This window comes from Rhodamnia argentea, chromosome 9 (assembly GCF_020921035.1).
Source record: "Rhodamnia argentea isolate NSW1041297 chromosome 9, ASM2092103v1, whole genome shotgun sequence".
NCBI classification, from domain to species: Eukaryota; Viridiplantae; Streptophyta; class Magnoliopsida; order Myrtales; family Myrtaceae; genus Rhodamnia; species Rhodamnia argentea.
In genome coordinates this window covers 26850280-26873324 of record NC_063158.1, presented here as the reverse complement: position 1 = coordinate 26873324, position 23045 = coordinate 26850280, and the positions used below count along the sequence as shown (strand labels likewise).

Genomic DNA, 23045 nt, shown 5'->3' with positions numbered 1-23045 from the left:
CACTGCTGATTGCTTTAGAAATTGTCTGTCTTGAAATTATTGCAGTTCTCAAGGATCTCAAGTATGCCGATACTCATGAGTGGGTGAAAATTGACGGTGCTTCTGCAACTGTTGGCATAACTGATCACACGCAAGATCATCTAGGAGTTGTTACACTAAATGGAGTTGCTTATATGAATTTCACTAAATCACTATTGGACCGAAGTGTTGACCATATATTAGATCCTCTCTAGACTCTATAGCGCTTGTTTCGCAAAAAATAAATTATTTGGATAGCATTTTCATTAAAAATGATCATTTGTACTGCTTATAAAAATGGATCAACAAAAAAATATGTTCATTATCCACAAAAATATTCGAGCATAAATTGTTGTCGATAATGAAAATATTTTGTATATTGACTAATTACTACAACGATAGTATTGATTAGTTTTGGATTTTTCTTTTCAAATCATTTATTTTTTAGCGAAAAGGTGGATTGTTTGTTTGTTTTTTTTTTTTTTTTTTTTTGTGGCCAAAGAAAGGTTGTGTTTATTTGAGTGAAAGTGTTTTCCGTGAATTAGTTTTTCGGACTTTCACCCCGTTTAGTTCATTGAAAACGACTTAGTCAACGGAAAATGCTTTTCGATGAACGGAAAATTCATGCATAAAATTAGGAAAGTGAATTCCTAATCTAAAGAGGTGAAGTCACTTTCTGAAATTGCTCATTCTCAAACATTTCAATATTTTATTATTTATTTTTTCTTATTTTTTCTTTTTCGTTCTAGCTCCGGTTGCCCACCACTCAAGGTCGAGCTTCACCATGTCCGGCGAGCTCGGGCCTCACTATACCCGGCGAGCTCGAGCTTGCCCGAGGTCAGGATGCAATGTTATCCTCTCAAAGTCTGAAACTCCGAAACTCATGAACGATGGCGTCAAGATTGTCCCGAGGGATAGGACATTCAGATGCAAGCGAGAATGCTGGGGCATTGTTAGATTAAGAGATGGTTCACCGTTGAAAGTTGCTTATCTCCCAGAAGTTTGGTCTCATGCTTATACTCATTTTTGCGTTCAAATGTATGTACTTCAAGATAGCTGGCTGCATGAATGACTTGTCTGGTGACGGAACAACCACCGCAATCATCTTGCTCGAGCAACGATCAAACCTGGGTTGTTGGCAGTTTCATTTGGGGCTAATCCAATCTCTTTATAAAAATAAAAAAAAAAAGTTATTGATTGATTCTTTCTTCTTCGGGCCTTGTACAAGACATGGCGAAATTCTGAAATTTGTTCACCATTTTGCAGCTGTCTGCTGGAAACGACGACTTTCTTGTAAGAATGATCGCTGATAGTATAGAAAGGATTGGACATGATGGAGTTATCGCTATCGAGTCATCCTCATCTTCTGAAACCTTTGTTCTGGTCGAGGAATGACTAAAGTTGGTGAATTTAGCTTCAGGTTTGAAATAATATGGAGTTGGATGATTGTCTCCTTGCCAAGTGTGGAAAAGAGTGTTATTCAGCTCTCTGTCTTCTAAAATATGTCTTCTTAAGGGATAAAGTCTTCCAATTGCAAGCATCAACAAATCCTCAGCTTATTGAATGCATGCCCCTTTTCAATCAAAAATTCACCTCTGTACGAGTTGTTCACTTTAGAGTTAGATTTTTTCTTCTTTGCCAGATTGATAAGGTCTATATGTCACCCCATTTCATCAGAAACCAGGATAGAGCTCTCGCGGAGTTGAGAATGCCATAGCCCTTGTTAACTGATGCCAAGGACATGATTCCTTGAAGGCAACTCAGTTGAGTGTCCCCTTACGAATTATTGCAGATGATATCTCAAGGCAAGTACTGGAAACACTTGTTGTCAACAAAACGCAAGGCTTGCTGAATGTAGCTGTTGTGCAATGTCAAGGATATTCGGAGAAGGAGAGAAAGGTGTCTTGGCAGGACATTGCGTTATTGATTCTCTCTCCGGAGAGTCGTGTCTGATTCTGGATGGTGTGACCTCTGATCAGCTTGGCATTGCTAGAAAAGTAACCATCAGTCGTAACTCAACTATCATTATTGCCGATCCTTCTACTTAAGCTGAAATGCAGGCAAGGATTCCACAGATTAAGAAGGATTTAGCTGGAACCGACAGTGCATACCATTCACGAAATCTTGCAGAAAGAATTGCCAAACTGGTTTGCCAGATCTGACAATTCCTTTTGAGACAATATTTACTCACAAATAGTTTCTTTCCGCAGCCTGTTTGAAGAACTAGAGATGTACAAAGCATGGCTTCTTTTTCCATGCGTGCATTGCCATTTTCTCATTTTAATTTCTGTTAGTTATAGTAAGGAAGATGTACTAGACTTAATCTGAAGGCAATCCGTGTTTCGGAAGATTGTATTTTACTTCATCTCAATAGCTACTCCTTTATGGCACCTTCAGACAATTAATGAAGATGACTGGACTTTCTGTTGTTTGGACATTTTTCTCTCCTCCTTTTGTTCCCTTGGTCTCCCTGCTCTCCTCTCATTCACCCTATCCTCTCTCTATTTGTAACAGATCAGACTTGTCAAATTCAAACATGAGACAGCCGTCAGGTAATCCAGTATCCTTATGCATGAATATAATAAATTCGGTCGTCACGGTCGAACTCTATTATGGATATCTACCAACATGTTCATTAAACAGATTATATAACACAACATTCATAACACGTTTCTTAACTCCAAAAGAATCATGGCCAGCATTTAGAATAACAATGCATATGACGACACGTTTGATCATCATACGAACCCTCTTATGAAAACGGAAATCAAATATGCTAAATATAAGTCGTTACTAACTTCAGGATTTAATCAGTATTTAGTGGACGGGGATGGAGGTTCATGTGTTTGGGGATTGTTCAATAACCTCGAAACCTCCTTGACGACCCGTTTCACAAGTACTCCTTCGTGCCTGTCAAATGCCAGATAAAATTGAAGTATAACAAGATTCCAGTAATATGATCAAATCAAGGCTTTGGGGAGATTGATGGAATAAATACCCATTGGCAATTTTCTCTGATACCCATCCTTTGGAAGACCCAACCTCTCTAAGAGCTCGCTCCCACCGCTCGTAAGCAATTTCGTTGACCAGCTCCTTGTGTAGACGCATGTCCTCTCCAAAACGATGCGATACGTCTCGCACGTTTGAGGGCTTCACTTTATAGAAGATGGGCATTATTTTTTGCCCCTTGGTTCTCTTGCATTCAACCATTTGAGCTAGCTCATCGAGGCAATAACAAGAGGAGGCATAATTTTCAGAGAGAATAGGAATAGATATCTTGCAGTGGTCAATGGCATTCTGAATCTCACAGCCAACATATGTACCTATGAGGGAGGGATCATAAGTGCTAAATACTTTGATTTTTGCAGCCACAAGGCTAATGTAGAGGTAAGCAGCAAAGCCACGTCGAGTATCAGGGCCACGATAGTTCAAAAACACGTGCCATTTAGTTTGTCTTCTTTTCTTCTCCGAAAAGTAAAGATACGCTGCGATCCAGCAAGACAAACCAAAATGACGATGACAAGAGGTAGCCGATAGAAATCATCTGACAACCACGGTAACTTTAAAAGCTCTCACATGATGAACAGAGAATTCTTACGAATATTAGACGCGTTGGCTCAAATGGAATAGGAAGATACCTGATCTTATGAAAATGGGGAGCCGTTCAATCCACGTTGTATCCAATTCACTCAAAACTTTTGCTACCACTGTTTTTACAAGCTCTCCTTCCTGCCTGCGCACATAAATGTGTAAAATCATAGTTAGGCGTACAGTTTGGTTCCTTGTTTCCGCTCACTCTGCAATTCTGGATCGGTCATTCCCATCCAAGTGTACTGGGGTTAGGATTCAGATTTCAGATGGATATAGATTCGCAGATTAGTAAATACATAATACTTTTTGTGATATATATACATATGTACATACCCGTTAGCAATGGTTTGTGACATCCATCCTTTAATACAAGCTACAGAACTCAGCGCTTCCCACCATTCTAGCACTTCTTCTGAGCTGCATTGCTTCTCATGTCTCCAGAAAGCCTCTTTAAAGTTACCTCGTTGGCAAACTACATCATCAAAAAGGACATTATAGAATACAGGGAAGACTGATTTGCCATGCTTTCTGTGGCAATCCATCATCTCAGCGAGCACGCGGAGGCACCATTTACTCTGCGCATACTGCTGTGAGATGATGGGGATAGCGATTCTACAAGTCCTGATGGCCCAGAGAAGCTCCTGGCCTATCTCCTCGTCGACTGGGAGCGCATCATAATCTCTGAACACATGGACCCCAGCAGCTACCAGGCTGTTGTAGAGGAAATCGGTGAAGCCAGTGGGTGTGTCACCACCTCTGAAGCTCAAGTACACATCGTAGTTACGAAGGACAGTGCTTCTTTTCTCCTGCAGGAATCTATATAAGATTACATTGCGAGAAGGGCTAGTAGTGCATCTCTTAATAGCAAAATTGAATTCAATTGAAATAATTTTGCACGTTGACAAGTCCAAGTTGTCTTGGGCTAGTTGGACCTGTGATGACATCTGGAGTACCAAAAGCGAAGGTACAACAAAACTGTGTTGCAAGGCGATGCTCTTTTAAACTAGGACCACCAAAAAGAAACAAACAGAACAAGTAAGCCTTTGGTTGCTGCAGCAGAGTACAGAAAGCTGTCCGAGTACCTGTCCAGATTTTATTTCAACCGCGAACCCTGAAGCCTGAATCAATGGTGAATCAATAGGCATAGGGGGATCGTGTGTCTGGGAATTCTTCGACAACCTTGAAACCTCCTTGACCACCCGTTTTACAAGGACCCCTTGGTCTCTGCCATTTGCCAAATAAAATTTAAGATAGCTCTGAGTAGTATAACAAGTTTCCAGCAGTAGGATCAAATTAAAGCTTTGGTAAGAGAGGAAAGTACCCATTGGCGATTTTCTCTGATACCCATCCTTTGGAGGACCCAACCTCCCTCAGAGCTTGCTCCCACCGTTCACAAGTACTTCCATCGACTAGCTCTCGATGTCGAAGCATGTTCTCTCTCTTCACTTCAAAGAAGATGGGCAATATCTTTTGGCCCTTTGTTCTCTTGCAATCAACCATTCGAGCTAGCTCATGGAGGCAACAATGAGAGGAGACATAACTTTTCGATAGAATCGGAATGGATATCTTGCAGTGTTCTATGGCTTTCCAAATCTCATCTCTAAAATCTCTACCTATGAGGGAAGGATCATCATGGTTGAACACACTGATTCCTGCAGCTACAAGGCTAACGTAGAGATAAGCAGCAAAGCTGGATCGAGTATCAGGACCATGAAATGACAAGAACACTTGCCAATTACTTTCTCTTTTTGTCTTCTCCGAAAAGTACAGATACACTGCGATCCAGCAAGACAAACATAGTGACGATGATGAGATGTAGCCAATACGAATCATATGACAATTCAGAAAGACCAAGCTAATTTCATAAAAACCATTCCATTTGTCTCCATCACAATCTACACGAATACATGCCTTCTCTAGGTGGGCATTGAAGGGAGGCCAAAGCTCTACGATGAACACAGAGAACACTCATGAAGAATAGGCGATTGGCTCAAATGGAATTGGAAGTTACCTGATCTTATGGGCAGCCGTTCGATCCACGTCGTCTTCAATTCACTTAAAACCGTTGCAACCATCATTTTCACCAGCTCTCCTGCATACCTTCCCATGTATATATTTGTGAAAGCAAAGTTAGGCGGACAGTTCGATTCCTCCTTTCCCTAACTCTACGACTGGACCGGTCGTTCCCATCCAAGTGCGTACGGGTACGCACTCAGATATGGGGCGGATATAGACTTGTAGATTTGTAATTATATGCACAGAGACACACATACAGGGAAATAATCAAACATACCTACCCATTGGCAACGGTTTGTGATGACCATCCTCTAATCCTCGTTACAAGAAACAGCGCTTTCTGCCAGCCCTGCACTTCTGAGCTGAACTGCAACTCATGTTTCCTTAAAGCCTCTCCAAATTTACCGAATTGGCGAGCTACGTCAGAAACATCCACCATATAAAATACAGGGAAGACGGATAATCCGTGCTTGTCGTGGCACTCCATAATCTCGGTGAGCTCACGGAGACACCATTTACTCTCTGCATACTGTTCAGAGATGATGGGGATCGCAATCCTACAACTATTGATAGCCCGGAGAAGCTCCGGGCCAATCTCCTCGCCGACCGGGAGCGCATCGTCGTCCCTGAACACGCGGACCCCAGCAGCTACCAGGCTGTTGTAAAGGAAATCAGTGAAGCCGGTGCGGGTGTCTCCGCCTCTGAAGCTCAAGAACACGTCGTAGTTTCTAGGGACGGCTCTTGCTTTCTCCCGCAGGAATCTGTACGCGTACACGCCCAGAAGGGTTGGCAGGAGAAAACTTGCTAAGTAATATGTACTTCTCCGTTCGTGACTTCCCTTTTCTCTCTTTTCGGATTTAAGCATGTCTTCTTTCAATGCTTTCTGTCGTTGAAGAAGAAGAATCTATGCTTTCGAGAATGAAGTAAACTCCTTTTGTTTTGCCACAGATTTAAGCGCCTCACAGTGATCTGGCCCAAAAAAAAAAAAAAAAATGAAAACGTTGACTAGATTTTTTTTTTTTTTGGTCGGAAACGTTGACTAGCTTTAGCGCCGGCTATATGGGTCATTTTTTAACTTAGTTTCCCAACAGGAAACTCTGTTTACTCTTAAAATGGGAAGAAAAACTAAGCCCAAAATAATCTAATGTTTTATTGTTTTGTTTAACTGATTCTCTACCAAATTCATATATCTTCTAAAGCAATATAATGCTTCTGACCTATGTAAGATCAGAAAAACATAACCGAAAACATGTGAAGTCCTCTATCAAAGTGATGAAATATGAGGCTCCATGTCTCGCCCTCACATTTAATGGACCCCAAAAGTCAGAATGTACAAATTGCAATAGAAGTTCAGCTATGTTTCCTACTGAGTGACCCTAAAAGGCCTTTCTCTTGCTAATCTTTGCATTCTTTGTAATCCAATGTGACCTAATCTAGCATGCCAAATATTTGCATCAATTTTCACATTAGTAGAATATGCAATTTAAGAAAAAAACAACCATAAACGTTAACGTTAAACACATCATAATTAATGTCTAAAACCATTTAATACATGACCAGATTTATAATAAACTGTTCCAAACTTAATATCAACACAATCACCATGAAAATTCAAAACATAACCTAAGTTTAGAAGAACAACTATAGAGACCAAGTTCCGCCGAATATCAAGAGCATAGAGGGCATCATGTAGGAATAGAGTTCGACCACCATGTAAGTTTAATTTATATTGCCGACACTCTTCACTTCAATTCTAGAGTTATTTCCAACATATATCCATATATTTCCAAACTGTATCCAACGGTGCTCCACAAATGCTCTTCGATCTCTTGCTATATGGTCTATGGCTCCTAAGTCTACAGTCCACATAGAATGAGATTCAATAAGCATTGCAATGTTAGAAATAAAAAGCATTACTTAAAGTGATAGAGTAATTTGATACCTCTTTCGGCTTAAAGCATTCACGAGCAAAGTGGCCCAACTTGCTATAATTATAGCATTTCATCTCGGTTGTCCTTCTTCCCACCTCGCTTCATGCGTCGGAGGGTTTTGACTCTCTTGGTGCCTGACCAATCTCCTTCTCTTTGTTGTTGAATATAAAGTTTCTCTTGCGCTTAAACCCCGAAGCGGAAAGAAAATCCTCCAAGTTTCAAGGAGCATCATCCTAGGGTTCAGCAGTCCAAGATTCCCAAGCCGGCCCAATTCCCTGGGGATGGATCCACTGAGGCCATTGAGCGCGGCGGTGAACTGCATGAGGCTGGAGCAGTTGCCTCGCTCAGGCGGGATGGGGCCGGTGAGCTGGTTCTGCTGCAGGATGAGGTTCTGCAGCAATGGGAGCTGTCCGAGCTGAGGTGGGATGGGGACGGTGAGGCTGCAGGAGGCCAAGCCGAGAGTAACGAGGCTTGCCAGGCCGCCCAAGGACGGAGGGATAGGGCCAGTGAGGGCAGGGTTGTCACCGAGGCGGAGGACGCGGAGGGAGGAGAGGGAGCCGAGCTGAGGAGGGATGGCCCCGGAGAGTTGGTTGGAGAAGAGGCGGGATTGGAGAGAGGAGAGGTTGGAGAGAGCAGGTGGGATCGGCCCCGTCAGGCTGTTGGAGGAGAGGTCGAGGTGGAGCAGGTTTCGCAGGAGGCCCAGGGACGGCGATATCAAACCCAACAGCGAGGACGCCGACAGGTTGAGGGCCACCACCTGTTGTTGAAGCTGATCGCAAGACACGCCTGTCCACGTACAGAAATTCGGGTTGCTCGGAGACCAGCCAGACAACACTCTCGGGTCTTCTTCCACGAACGACGCCTTGGCCTCCAGAAGTATCCTCAGGCTCAGGGTCGCCTCGCCATGTCCCAACGAGCAGAACAATACCAGAAGCACAAGGACTACAGCAACCCGATTATCAAGAGCTCTGCGAGGCATGAACAACATCGCCATTGCTTTCGCTCCGCACAACGAGCATCTACTCCACCACCTGCGTCGCTAGCAAAAGCATGGAATGCAACGCGCGTCCCCGCGATGGTTATGGCGGAGTTAAGCGCTCCTGCTGTGGCTGGTGGTGGTTGTAGGAGGTGGAGGCAGGGGATGGGGATGGGAAGGGGTGCATGGATTCAAGTGCTCGCATGCGTTGGAATTGGAAAGGGTTGGGGGTACTCGCAGAGTCTTTAAAGACCCCCCCTTGCCTTGAAATGCCACGCAGCCCAGCACAGGCCTGCTTTAGCTGTTAATGAACTGCCATGAATGACCACCGGAGAGAGAGAGAGAGAGAGAGAGAGAGAGAGAGAGAGAGAAATTAATGAGAAACAGAGGATGGGATAAGTAAGGTCAAAGAGGGGTCAGAGACAGAGAGGATGGGGGTCTAAATGGATGGATGCATGCAGCGTGAAAAGAGGAAAGATGCAGTGGTTGAATTGCTGATGTTCTAGTTTTTGCTGCTTCTCGGTGTGTTAGCTCTTTCGAATACCGAAACCCCCGTTGGAAAGAGAGCGGTTGAGTTCCCTCTTTTTCCATTCTTTTGGGTTTTACATTGGTATGTATAGAAAAGAAAACGATAGAAAAAAGTTTGGAAGGCTTCACCAAGTCAAAAGCAGACCCCACCACGTCCACGTCCCCAAACAATTCATCAATGATTCTGGTGTTCATGAGCTCAATGCATTTGAGCCTTTGATGTGGAAGGGTCTTCCGTCAAATCCATATGATCCGACGGTCGGGATGCGCTGACCTCACTTCCGCTCGGAAGCATCCTAATATGTATCGCGTCATCATCCGTGATATTCCTCTACTGTACCCAGCAGCAAACTTCCAAAGTCCAACATACTCCAACTCCACCATAAATAGGTAGGCCCCTCTTTCATGTATCTTCCAAGTCTCTCCCGCCCTTGTTATTCTTTGCTCGCAAATTCAATCAAACCTCCATTGGAAAAGAATCAGATCATAATACCAACAAGTACCCTTTTTTTTTTTCAAATTCTGGCCGGTTTCAGCTATCTCTCTAACATTCTTTCTTATTCTGTCCCTTTGATTGACTTCTTCTCTTTCTTTATTCCTTTCTCAAACCCTCTCCCCCTTTTGACTCCCAGCTTCTCCATTGTCTGAGCTACAGTCCTATTATGCCCCCCACCCCCTTAAATAGCTCTAGTAAAAATCTGTGATCTGATACGAATCAACTATTTCTTTGTCTAAGAAAGGTGAAATCTTGTTTAGAAAAATGGCTTTCCACAGTTAAAAGTCCAACCCAATTCGATTTAGCCCCGACAATTACTATGGAAAATGCCAAATGCAACTCCTTCAGCCCGACTAACAATTCATCTCAAATTCATCATGTCTCAAAATTTTTCTCACTTCACTGGTCATAAACACCCCAAAGTTTGTCTCACCAACCCTCTTTCGTTAACAGTTTTCTGAATAACTTATCCTAGTCATTATCTAATCTCTAGTAAGTGTGTAGAGTACGTCAATAACTTATAACACAAGTAGGTATGTTCTAGTTAGTGGCAAATACAAGATTTGTGGAGGTGGAGCAAATGTGTAGGGGCATTGCAACACTGTTGCAGACTGAACTGGCCTATCAACAAAGTATCGCCATGAGTTTTTCTCGATCTCACTCATTCAGTGACACCATGGATGAATTTTTGGACATAAGATCGATCTCATGCTGTTTATCTCCAAGCCATACCTAATAGTGAGAAAAATAATTCTTAGTAGAGCTTGAATTATGTTGAGTATGAACCAAACTTTGACACTTCACGCTAGCATAAGGTCAGCGTCAACCATTAGATTGAGCATAATAATGGTCCTAGACCGTAGGATGGGGCATGTCACCAAATAATCCTTTCAGCTCAAGAGTGCTTGCTTGGCTAGTAGATCTTTCTAATGATATGAATGACTGGGTTAAACAAACGATCGACATGATATTATTCTAGCGAAAAAGAAAAAGGAAAGAGCAATAAAGATCTTTACAATCCCATTAAAGAAAGGGGATTTGGCTGGGGAGGATCAATCAAAACTTAGTTCTCCATCTCTATTTCAATTATGGATAGTCAGCCTAATTCAGGGGGACCCAAATCCGTTTCAATAAGGCACGACATGTTGGAATTGCCCCCAAAATCATACGGTGAGGATTCCGTCAACTCCCGTGACACCCTAAATAATGGCCAATCCGCCATTTCTTTGGTTCCGTTCGATGGGACATGAAATATTAAAAGAAAGGCATAAAATCCACAATTAGCAGCAATAGGGCAACCAATCAAAGATTCCACTACAACCCATGAAGCATTGGAAGTTTGGAACTATCCGATACGTGGACATCAGGCAGGGAAATTTCCATATAAAATTGCAGAAGATACTAATTTCCAACATGAAAGCGACAATGGCGATGACTATGCATCCCCCCAATACTTCTCTAATGTGGATCGGACGAGATTAATATCGGCAAGACACTGATACTTCAAGTAATTACAAAAGAAAAAGAAAATCTGACACGCTAAAGGAAAAAAAAAAGATTTAATATATTATTCAAATCATGTATGATGCACATTCCCAATGCGAATGACATTTGGTATGAGAGTTTTCTCGTGAATATTCACTCACTGGCCCTTTTTTGTTCCAAAAGCAATAAAATTCACACTAATATCATCGGAAAGAGACCATCTTCCTGTCAAGGGGTTGTGCACAAATCCAGCCATCTCTTTGACCTGGATGAATCCGAGGATGGACGACCAAGATTCAGCAAAAGTATGTTGATCACATTATAAAACTGAGGCATATCGGATACAAGAAATGGTTGAAAAGCATGCAATCGTGGCTTACACAGATAGAAGAACGTTGTAGGATCAACACTAGCTCTTCCGGGATAAGGAAACTCGACCATTGGTGTGTACCTTTCGGAAGCTGCAATGTAGAAATGCGAACATGCATTGCCTCGTTAAATTCTAGATCTAACTGACAAGTGATGTCTACTAGCTAAATCATTTTCACACTTCATTGTAATCTCATCGTATAATCACGCAACCATTAATCTAGAAGAGAACAAACTACCTGAAAACTGAAAGTGAAACCGCTGAATTAAAAGAATCATCGCCCAGTCAAAATTTTGCAGTTGTCTACGCTATTTCACCTTGGTGAAATAAATATCAAGCCCCTTACAAATTTCCTAACCCATAACGAACGAAGACTCGCTGCATCTCTTACTTTTGCCCACACACATTTGAATTTTAATGGTCAAGGAAAAACAGACTAATGTCTCCAGTGCTATGTTAGAAAATAACATGCATTTTGAAACGTGTTGAAGAACAGCAGAAACTACTTACGCAATTATAATTTTGCAATTGATCGATAGTAGAGATATAGTCAGGGAGAAAGGAAAAGAAACATACCCAATGGAGGAGGTACTCGGCAGCAACAATAGCAGTTGCATATGCTCTCATAGAGCGGTTAATAGTCGAAATCACCAAAGCTCCCTCAGGAATTGTCAATGCTGAGAGCGACTTACAAAACTCAGCAGGATCTGCTACATGCTCTATCACCTGTAGTCATTCAAAAGTGCACTTACGTAAAAACCCTTTTATTATTTATTGGATCCAGAATAAAAAAAATGCCATCAAGCACCCATGACCTAAAAGTCATATAGGATTGTGCTGCTGTAGCCTGAAAATTCATTCCACGATTGAAAAGAAGAAAACAAGAAGGATGAGAAAGTAATGAAGCAAATCTGTCATGAAAGCATCTAGAAGATCATAATTAAACATTAGAGAAAGTGGTTTGAAAAAATATAAGCGTGTGGTTCTGGCAGGGAATAGGTACCTCCAAAGAGATCACTGCATCAAACTTCCTTTGTTCTTCAACAAGCTTTTCTGTCCATTGCATGAATCACATAAGCTTTCAAGATTCATGTTTTGACTGAAGAAATATTATAAGTATATAACTTTCTCTATCATAATCCTCCCTTTTTCCTCCCTTTGCAAAGAAAAAGGACAAGAAATATATGTTTAGAAGTTTTCATTTGCTGATCTACGCTACAAGTTTGTAACCACCACCAAAAGTTAAACCCCATACTGGCCAGAAATCTACATTTACATTGTACCACACTAGCGGCTAACCGCCTCCTACAAGAGTGAATTTGAGCCATACCATGACTGTTAACACTTGCCCTTGGTTTATTTTCTTGCTAAAACCTTGTGCCCCGGTTACATGAGCATTCAGCAGGCTATCATGTTATTCTGATACAGCTGCATGTGAGCCAAAAGACTCAAAACCACACTTACAGAGAAACATTGGAAAAGGTAAGCCTCAGCCCTGCCCAAGTGCCTTATTAAAGCTATAGAACTTTTACCATCCCCAGATTATACTGACATTTAGTAAAATGTCTTTTGTACTATCACTTTTGAGCTCTGAAATTATAACCTCCACATGTATATCACTGCTCAGATATAGAATCCTGCTAAACGGTTACTATAACGCTAAGTATAGTGATCCACAGACCTTAAGTAACAAGATAGGGGATTCTTGACAAAACACAAGATAATCTGAATCCAAAACAGAGCTACCTTAGAGAGACTTTCATGCATCACAACATCAATATTTTGCTAACCACAGGACTTGCAAGTAGTAGGTGTGGTACATTGTGGATTGATGGCTATACAATCACCAATCATGATGCTATCCTTCAATTCTTCCAGCTAGGCATTCTTAGATTAAATGTAAGAACATTTTGGTTTTTGCATGGACAAAAATGATAACTAAAGGGGGGTCGTGGTGGTGGGCTCCTGCGCTACCCCCCCGAGGACTAGTCGTGCTCCATCGCTGGTTGAGCGAAGCTCGCCGGCTGCGCGGAACCTCGGTTATAAAAAAAAAAATGATAACTACAAGGGGAGTCTCAGAAGTGGACAAGTCAAAAACTTGACGGAGAAATGGAGTTCTCCCCTCACAAGGTAATGATCCACTAAAACATGAAAATATGCATTAGATATCTATGTAAATAACTACCAGAAAGAAATGCTTGATCTACGAGTAAGATGAACATACCAGCTGTTGTACAGCAATATTCAATCGTTGAAGTCACTGGATCCAAATCCTGTTTTGATAAAGAATGTTATCATCCAGATAAAACTTGCAAGTTGATCATGATCATTAGCAAAAATTGCTTTCAGCTAATTAAGAAATTACGCTTTGTAATATCACTCTAGTCCAAATATTAATCAGGGGAAAAATCTGTAATGAGCAATACTTATTTATGGCAACACACAAATGTTATGGGATTATCTTACCCAGTGCTTCAAAGGTTAACCAGAAAAACCCTTTTAAAAGGATTCGCAGCATCAATCCAGTACTTAATTATCAAGTAAAATGTATCACAGGCTTCTTAGCTTACAACAATGATAATCAAACAAGAACGATCAGAATAACAAAAGGACTGAACAACAATAAAGTTGTGGACTCAATAGTCAATTACACAATCTGCTAGACAATCTCAATAGCCAGAGTAACTCATTAATTAGTGAGACTCTTTCCAAGTATTGAGCATGCGTTAATATTCAGACTGTAGGCATACTAAAGCTTCAACCCACTCAACATACAGCTGGAAGAACAGCCAAGCGAGGGTAAGAAAAAATGTTTCTCATTTTAAGATCTTAAGGACACCGGGCTAATGGAATGCATATTAATTCCCAGGTTTACTGCATCAGTGGACCCGGATTCACTCTCTTTTTTTTTTTTATTGCCCCAAGAGAGGGAAAAACTTAAATAATATACCAAGCAAGAAAAAGGGAAAGAAATTCATTTAATTAAAAGAGGAGTAAGTCAAGGAAGGCTAGTCCGGCAACCGCTGGCTGTCGACGAGGAGTCAAGTGGCAACTGTAGGTTTTTCTTTAGATTTTACACTGAGAATCCGATGAATTCAATGTGTGTACATAGGTAAAATCTTATTATAGCTCCAAGAGAATCTCCTAATTTCTATATAGTCTATACTAAACATACTCTATCAACAACTGAAGTCAATCATTTTAGTAGCTCATGCTTTGAAACTTTCACAAGAAAATGTTCATTTTGTGATGAAGAAATGTGCATACAGCATGAATGCGCGCAATCTTGATGTTTTTGTCTACAGCATCCACACCTGTTACTGAAGCTCCCATCCTGGCCAATGGCTGAAAAGGCAAAAAGACAAGTATTAATTGATAGCCCTCTCTGCTTGAACCATTGAAGTTGGTAAATAATATCTGAAAAAACCGACCGAACTCAAAATGCAAGATATTTGGAATTGAAAGAAAACCAATATCATGTTATTTCAATGAAATGAGTACACCATCCTCTCTGCTGACCAAACTCTAGCCATGAATTACAATTGTATGACTGTCCAGACACCTTTCACGCTCCCACAGCAATAAAATGAAGCTCAATTTACAGTTCACACCAGCCAGCACATCAACAACAGTTGGTATACAGTACAACAGAGAATTAACCGGCCACTTGCATGACACATAATAACTATGCAAAAATGTCCCTCTATCAAAATTATGCTATCATTGGCAAAGAAACGCTTTCTTTTCTTTCTTAGAGTAAATGCTACTGCCATCTCGCATTTTTTTATGACGCAAACCATGTGTACTAAATAAACTAACACAGCACAAAACAAGCCTCATGATTGCAACAGTCCTAGTCAAATCTACATGTTGCTCATAGAGCAAAACCAGCAGCCTTGACGGTTGGCGACCAGCATTTTTACCAAAAGGGGCATTTCATCAAGCTCCAACATATGGTGCAGCATGCCCATTGCCACATCACCATAGCTAATGAGTTGTGTCCATATTCTTGATATTAATGCAATGGAATCTACCTCAAAGTCCAACTTCTAGCATCGAATGACAGAGATATTTAGATGCAAGAACAACTGAAGAAACTTCAACACGGCCTAAGATAAAATCCTTATCTCTACTATTAAAGAAATGTTCAGATTGTAGCACAAGGAAATCAGCCAATAAGATAGCATGTGGAATCTACCGTGTTACTTTGACCCCAAAAAAAAAAAAAATCTATTGTGTTATACCTTTTCTAGAGAAAAGGCAAAAAAACCTTGACCTCATTATCGAGTACGATACGATTGCAGCTGTCTAACATATGACTATGACAGAATTAGATGTACTAAAATGCTACATTAGAGGTAGGCAGACAGATTTAATGGCCACAGGCACACAATGACTTCGTTATACAAGCATGAATAAGACCAACAAACTCACTCAGCATTTGACACATTAAACCTTCAACCACTGCTGTCTAGGACCTTTCCGAAGGTGGTTAGTCCCATCTTTTATCTAGTCATTCATGTAAAGTAGACAAATAAGGGGAATGAACGAACTTTATACCTCTGAAAGAATTCCACCGCCACAACCAACGTCTACAATTTTCATACCTTCAAAAGGCCTTGCGGAGGATGGATCCTTCCTAAATCAAGAAAAGTCAGCCAAATTTGCAAAATATGATTAGCAGGAACAATTTCATTCTTATAGAAAAATGTCATTGACAAAGGAAGAATAGAGTGCAATGCATCTCATGGAAGCCACGCTAGATGATTGAGTTATAAGTCCTAGATGTCAATCGACTGAAATGATTGCTTGAAATTGCAATTGTTGAAGTTCTGTCTCGAGCTATTGAGTTTAACTAAATGTGGCGAACTTGAAAGCTCATCTCCTTATTAGGTGTAAAGCCACTACATGCAGTAACTAAACTTGATTATTCAAACAAGTTGCTAATAGTGAAGGATCACATTTAACATACCCGAAATGTCGACAGAGTGTGGAGCGAATGAAAGCAAGTCTTGTAGGATTCATCAGGTGCAGAGGCTTAAATGGGCCTTCAGAATCCCACCTATTCTCAGCACGAGGAGAGACAAATTATCATCAAAGTTGTACACTAAAGCAACGCCAGTTACACCTCAACCTCATAACTTGCAAGATATAACAACCACGCATTTCAAAGACTTTGAATTTTCTATAGTTCCAGCAAAATCGAAGAGCGTCAACTCTTGAGCAACTACAGCTAAGCTGTTTCAATTGCTAAATGAGGGGGAAAATAAAACAAAACAGAAAGCGGTTCCACTGCGATCAATCGCAAATATACAAAGTCGAATTCAAGAGAACGAATCAATCGCAAATATACAATGTCGAATTCAAGAGAACGAAAAAAAGCCATAAAATCAGGAAAATCACCGTTTACGGAAGACACGAATAGGCAATCAACGAACTGACCATGTATCGGCGATGGCAGAGAACTTGGCCAGCTCAGGATCCTTCAGAGATGAGCGAACAGAGGAACTCTTCGCATTATGCTCGAACTTCTCGGAGCTTCCGGAGAATTGAGGAGCTGGCGAGGTGGAAGCGGGAGGAGAATTGCCGGTCGCGGCCACAGGAAGAGGCCGAGGAGCAACGTCGGAGAGGAGTCTCAAGGAAGCGAAGGCAGCGAGGGTTGGTGAAAGCGTCCGCGGATATTTCAGAGGTGCAGAGACAGCGCCGACTCGGTGGAGGAGCCATGGGACTCGGTGGAGGAGCTTCGACGCCATGGCGGTCTGCTACAGCACAAGGGACTCGACGGCGGGAAGCGAGTGGAGCGAAGGTGGGTCGTGTCGTCGACTATGTTACACAGACGCCTCCCGGGAGAATTTTCGCGTGTCGGACACGCGCCGGACACGGCGGGACACGCGGTCAACGCATGTCCGAGCTTCGACACTCGGTCAACTGAATGGACACGGCCCGGACTCGCGTGTCCGACAGTGAGGCGAGTCAAAATTGAAAAGACACAAATTTTTCTGACCTAATTTTCTACCTCTCACGGCGGTTGAGGGCGCCGCGTTGAAGGGAGAGGAATTCGGCGGGCCGCTTCCACAGAAGTTCGGACCGCAAAGGGCTGGCTTCGGGGAGCGTCGGGAGTTACCCAACCGACGGGCGAAGCCGGGGGAGAACGAGTGAAAGGAGAAGGGGAGATGGAGAAGATCTTCAGGAGCTCGAGCACGTGCCGCTCGAGGAGCGGGAGGCCGTCGGGGGCGCCGGGCGGTTGCCTTGACAAGTATGACGTCGTCGCAGAATCCGCCGGCCGTGGCGATCTTTTCCGGTTCAGGGAAGGAAAGGACGATCAGATAGTAATGTCAATAAAAACTTAAACACTTGTAGGGAAAATTTGTCGCTTGCTCTAGAAAGGCCCATTTGACCCGATCCAGAAAGTGTCCGGTGCGTCTTTTTTCTTTCCGGTCCATCTTGATTGAACCGGCGGGATCTATGAACATCAGAGTTTAAAACCCTCGGAAAACCCAAGAAGAACCGCCCTGAGAATGTCTGCCTACTTCACAGCATCTTCAATCTTCCCTCAGAAGCTGTTCTTTCCTGTAAGTTCCTCTTTTTCTTTTGTTTTCCCTCTATTTTTTCATGCCCTTTTACGAATGATACTCTTTGGATTGAGATTGAAAAGTTGGGCGCTGTTCACCGTTCAGAATCTGAGTGGAAATAGGAGGGTATTGGGTCTATGGAGAAACGGGCAAAAAGTCGGAAACTTTGTGGTAAAAGCAGGTCCAAAGAAGATATCTTTTGGCAAGGAATGCAGAGAGGCTCTTCAATCCGGGATTGATAAGTTAGCTGATGCCGTTTCTGTTACTATAGGACCTAGAGGTATGTGGACTCTGTTCTGTTGCTTCTTCTGAAATTCCTGTTTCTGTCATTTTAATCTTGGAATTATTTGTTCATCTGATTATTTGTTTTTCATGGGGGTTGAGATGAAATGGGTTTTAGTGCAGTGGCCATTTGGACAGAGTGAGAGATAGTGTGTTTTTGCTTTTTAGTTATGAGGGAGCTGGCTGGTCTAGTTTTGCGCAACATTGGAGTTGAGAGTTATCTTGAAGGCTTATGCATAGAACTGTGCGCTTCTAGCTTGAGTTTTGCATATGAACTTTTCCTTTTGTCAAAAGAGCAATGCTAGATGTTCCGAATTAAAAAAATTCCTACATTCAAGGCTGACTGACCTGTCCTAGTTTCCAAATTCCACTTTTATCCATTTCTTCATTTTCTATTTTGCTGCTTCAGTCCTATTTTTCACCATCGACTTGAAGTAATTCACGGAGTATTCTTAGATAATCCTATTCAAAGAAGATTGTTATTTGACACCGCCCACACACAATTGAGCTGTTTTGGTTGCGAGGGGAAATAATTATACACAGAACACAGTCCCCTAGTTAGAAAAAGAAATTTCTTCAATATATGGATATTTTATTCGTACTGTCCAAATTGCTGAACCCAACAATATAACTAATTAGACAAGCTCTATTAATTGATTCTACAGCATGCCGTGAAAAACAGTTTTTAGCAAAATATTTTAGCATTTAAAAGGAAGAGAGACAATGGATGCTGAAACTTGAATTCTGATGTTAGCCTTGCCTAGGACAACCAACGTTACACTCGTAAAAATGCTCAGTCGGTTTCGGCTTATGGAGCCGGATGATTTGTCAATTTTCTTTTCAACGATATATGCTTAGTCAAGAATTATCAGGAATATCAATGCTATTCTGGTGGATTTTGTTCTTCTTTATGTTATTGATATATCTAGAGGGGTATGAGAAAGCCCTTTTACCGGAAAATTTCTCACAACAAAAATATAAGTTTGTCTGATCAGTTGTTCGTCGACTGACCATAGTATGGATTTTCGTTTTTTCCAGTTAAGTTTAGATAGTGGACTGATTCTACCATTATGGCCTAATTGATTTATTTAATCTCTCTTTACTTCAGGACGCAATGTTGTCCTCTCAGAGTCCGAATCTCTGAAAGTAATAAATGATGGTGTCACGATTGCCCGAGCGATAGAACTTTCAGATGCAATCGAGAATGCCGGGGCAATGTTAGTTCAAGAGGTCATTCATGGTTGATAGTTACTTCTCTCCAGAAGCTTGCTCTCATGCTTAACTCTTAAATTTCTATTTTTCCCCTCAAATGTAAATACTTCCAGGTAGCTGGCCGCATGAATGACTTGGCTGGTGATGGCACAACCACCGCAATTATCTTGGCTCGAGCAATGATCAAATCCGGGTTATTGGCAGTTTCATTTGGGGCTAATCCAATCTCCATAAAAAAGGGAATGGACAAGACTGTACAAGAATTGGTCAGGATTTTGAAGGTAAAGAGCTTTCCTATAAGAGGGAGTGATCATATCAAAGGTTAGTGGTTGATTTTTTTTTTATTTCTTTTTTGCCCTTTGTCCAAGAAATGAGCTATTCATGACGAAATTCTGAAATTTTTTCACCATTTTGAAGCTGTGGCGTCAATCTCTGCTGGAAACGATGACTTTGTTGGAGGATTAATTGCTGATGCTATTGAAAGGATTGGACATGATGGAGTAATCTCTATCGAGTCGTCCTCATCTTCTGAAACCGTTGTTCTAGTCGAAGAAGGAATGAAGGTGGTGAATTTTGCTTTAGGTTTGAAATAGTGAGGAGTTGGATAATTTTCTCCTTGCAAAATGTGGAAAGAGTTATTCTTTTCTTATTCTCTTTTGCAACCTCTCTATCTGCTGAACTCGGTCTCCTAAAGGGCTTAAGTCTTCTGATTGAATGCATCGACAGACCCTGAGCTTGTTGAATGCATACACATTTTTTCAATAATAAATTCCCCTTTATATGATTTCTTTACTTATGTCAGATTTTTTTCTGCCAGATTGAGAAGGGCTATATGTCGCCTCATTTCATTACAAACCAAGATAGATCTCTCGTGGAGTTCGAGAATGCCAAAGTCCTTGTGACTGATCAGAAGATTTCAGATATCAAGGAAATGGTTCCTTTGCTGGAGAAGGCAGCTCAATTAAGCGTCCCCTTGCTAATCGTTGCAGAGGATATATCAAGACAAGTACTGGAAACACTTGTTGTGAACAAAATGCAAGGCTTGCTTAATGTAGCTGTCGTGCAATGTCCAGGATTTGGAGAAGGAAAAAAAGGTGTCTTGCAGGACATCGCTTTATTGGCAGGTGAACTTGTAAAGCATGGCTACCTTTGTTTATTTGTTGTCTTAAGTTCCTTCAAGAAGCATGCTCACTCAAACCGCATGATGATATTTCGGTCATTAGCTTACATTTTCTGCTTTTTTTTTTTTGTTCCATTAACATTGTAATAACATCAGGTGCTGATTTTCTCTCGGGAGACTTGGGTCTAACACTCGATGGTGTGACATCCGATCAGCTTGGCATTGCTAGAAAAGTAACCATCAGTAGTAACTCAACTATCATTGTTGCTGATCCTTCTACTAAAGCTGAAATCCAGGCAAGGATTTCCCAGATTAAGAAGGATTTAGCTGAAACTGACAGTGCATACCATTCACGCAAACTCGCAGAAAGAATTGCCAAACTCACTGGTGGAGTGGCCGTAATTAAGGTTTGCAATATCCCACATTCTTTTAGAGACAGTTTCAACTCACATATAGTCTATTTATGCACCTTGTTTGCAGAACTAAAGATGTACAGAGCACATGAATTGGAGATCCGACCAATGTCCTCAGATATTAAATAATTGCACTTACTCATCAAATTCAAAGTTCTGTATTGCGTATGAGTCCATCAGAAAGTTCTATGAAAGCGATTCAGTGTTGTCTCTATTTTCATATTAAGCAATGTGGAATCAACTTAGGTAGGAGCACACACTGAGGTGGAACTTGAAGACCGAAAACTTAGAATAGAGGATGCAAAGCAGGCTACATTTGCTGCGATGGTTGAGGGAATAGTACCTGGTGGTGGTGCAGCTTATGTACATCTTTCTGAGTATATTCCTGAGATAAAGAGCAAGATGGAAGATCAAGAGGAGCAGATTGGTTCTGACATCGTGGCAGCAGTATGATTTCTGCTTTCATTTTTATTTCTTTGAGCGCATCTTTTTGTGTAACTTAAATTTCAGCAAGTAGCTGGAAGGAAACTGAGGTGGTTGGTACTTGACCAAATGTTGTTCATGCATACATAGTTTGGTCCAATGAGCATCCTCTGGTGCCGCTGTTCTCTAGCAAATCGGCAATGTTGTTGTGCAGTGATAATGGCGGCTTTGAGGATATACAGGGACAAACCATGGCCAAGTTATTAAGTTGATTGCGCTCTGTATGTTTGTAATAGTAAATGTGCAGGCAGATCTATCGGTTGCTCTCTACTTTATTTATCAATGGCTTGAGACAACATTATGCCTTGAAAATAAACCTGTCGTGAATATCTAATGTTCAGTAGACTTGGGAATAGTGGTGTTGCATGTCAAATGAATAGCTCAAATTGGTGGGTGTAGTTGCCATTGTTGAATAAATAAAGGCGAGACAACATAGGCAAGGCTGGAAGCTGGCATTGCCTGATATAGGTGTGTGTACAATGGTTCCGGAGTGGATATGCTTTCTTTGTTGATCATTGAATTCTATACGTCAACTTTTTCTCAGTTGACCAGTCTAACAGCCTCTTTTATGGGCTTGGGGAAACTATGTTCTACTTTCTCTTGTGAATGATAACCTGCCTTATGTCTTCAATAATTGCTTGGCCATTCTAAGCGGAATGCATCGAGTCGAGAATCGCTTGTAGCATTTTGCTGTTGTTCTGGGGGTGTCTTTGTTCTTTCAGGTGGTCAATAACGGATTGCAATTGCAGGCACTCCTTGCTCCAGCGAAAGCTATTGCAACTAATGCAGGAGCAGATGGTGATTCCATAGTGGAGCATACCCGAACATGTGGTTGGCAAATCGGTTACAATGCAATGACGGGCAAATATGAAGATCTTCTCTGTGCTGGAGTCATAGATCCATGCAAGGTTTCAAGGTGTGCGCTACAAAGTGCAGTTTCCATTGCAGGGACCGTGTTGACTACCCAAGCGATATTGGTGGAGAAAACAAAGACGCCCAAGCCACCCATTCCACTTGTGCCTGGAATAACACCTTAAAGTAAAACAAACGAGCGGATGCTCCATTGCACTCAGGATAAATGCCAAGTCAGAGCTCTCCTTGTTAAAAGAATATCCGTGCTTCATGGATGCGTGCTTTTCAAAATGAAGATGCGCATGACATATTTTCGGGAACTGGGGGGGTGTCATCTCCCTTATCTGGGTGGTCTTCAAGATCTGGCGCTGCCATAATTGAAGTAATCGAGGTTGGATATTGAAAGCCGGATAGTTTCTCCGAATTGCTTAATGGCAGTCACGTTTCTGCAATCTGTGTAACATGTTGATCTCTCTCTCACACACATATTGTTCGCAAATGTTCAGCTAATGTCCTCTGATGTTTCTCCAATCTTTAATACCTTGTACCCTTTTTTTAAGGCTGAACACTGTAACGCCTTGTATGTTGAGGATAGTTAGCAGCATCGCAAGCATTGAGGAATGCCTGCATTGTGCCAGAACTGATTGGGTCATTGTCATCGAAGTTAGAAAGTCAATTTTGAGGTGCAACTTTCCCTTTT

At 41.6% G+C, this 23045-nt stretch overlaps 4 protein-coding genes and 1 pseudogene across 7 annotated transcripts; 2 read left to right on the top strand and 3 right to left on the bottom strand.

The window, feature by feature from the left end:
* The first annotated feature begins 802 nt into the window (after nt 1–802).
* LOC115755404 lies at nt 803–2180 on the top strand (annotated as a pseudogene).
* A 457-nt stretch (nt 2181–2637) lies between these two features.
* Nucleotides 2638–6490, bottom strand: LOC115755403. The gene is made up of 8 exons (XM_030694784.2): nt 5907–6490; nt 5621–5709; nt 4931–5384; nt 4692–4833; nt 3943–4415; nt 3657–3751; nt 3017–3503; nt 2638–2928 (listed from the first exon to the last, which is right to left on the bottom strand). The coding sequence occupies exons 1-8, from the start codon at nt 6488–6490 to the stop codon at nt 2829–2831; spliced, it is 2424 nt and encodes an 807-aa protein (XP_030550644.1). The 3' UTR covers nt 2638–2828.
* A 1136-nt stretch (nt 6491–7626) lies between these two features.
* LOC115755402 (LRR receptor-like serine/threonine-protein kinase GSO1) lies at nt 7627–8550 on the bottom strand. The gene has a single exon (XM_030694783.1). It carries the CDS (start codon nt 8548–8550, stop codon nt 7627–7629), a length of 924 nt encoding a protein of 307 aa, XP_030550643.1.
* A 2375-nt stretch (nt 8551–10925) lies between these two features.
* LOC115755432 (ubiquinone biosynthesis O-methyltransferase, mitochondrial-like) lies at nt 10926–17196 on the bottom strand. Of its 4 annotated transcripts, XR_007199806.1 has the most exons (10): nt 16854–17191; nt 16384–16473; nt 15972–16050; nt 14679–14756; nt 13636–13684; nt 12415–12464; nt 11988–12137; nt 11758–11862; nt 11422–11502; nt 11255–11306 (listed from the first exon to the last, which is right to left on the bottom strand). XR_007199806.1 is itself a non-coding variant. In XM_030694836.2 (9 exons), the coding sequence occupies exons 1-9, from the start codon at nt 17162–17164 to the stop codon at nt 11199–11201; spliced, it is 996 nt and encodes a 331-aa protein (XP_030550696.1). In that variant the 5' UTR covers nt 17165–17192; the 3' UTR covers nt 10926–11198. The 4 variants fall into 4 exon arrangements, 3 of the variants coding, with proteins under 3 accessions (XP_030550696.1, XP_048141796.1, XP_048141795.1); XM_030694836.2 differs by lacking the exon at nt 11758–11862 and having other exon boundaries at nt 10926–11306; nt 16854–17192; XM_048285839.1 differs by lacking the exons at nt 11758–11862; nt 11988–12137 and having other exon boundaries at nt 10926–11306; nt 16854–17196.
* Nucleotides 17197–17839: 643 nt separating this feature from the next.
* LOC115755384 (chaperonin 60 subunit alpha 2, chloroplastic) lies at nt 17840–22963 on the top strand. Its single transcript, XM_030694755.2, has 9 exons — nt 17840–17983; nt 18089–18263; nt 19374–19495; nt 19591–19798; nt 19895–20040; nt 20295–20601; nt 20754–21004; nt 21257–21457; nt 22243–22963. Exons 1-9 carry the CDS (start codon nt 17930–17932, stop codon nt 22528–22530), a joined length of 1752 nt encoding a protein of 583 aa, XP_030550615.1. The 5' UTR covers nt 17840–17929; the 3' UTR covers nt 22531–22963.
* Nucleotides 22964–23045: the final 82 nt, after the last annotated feature.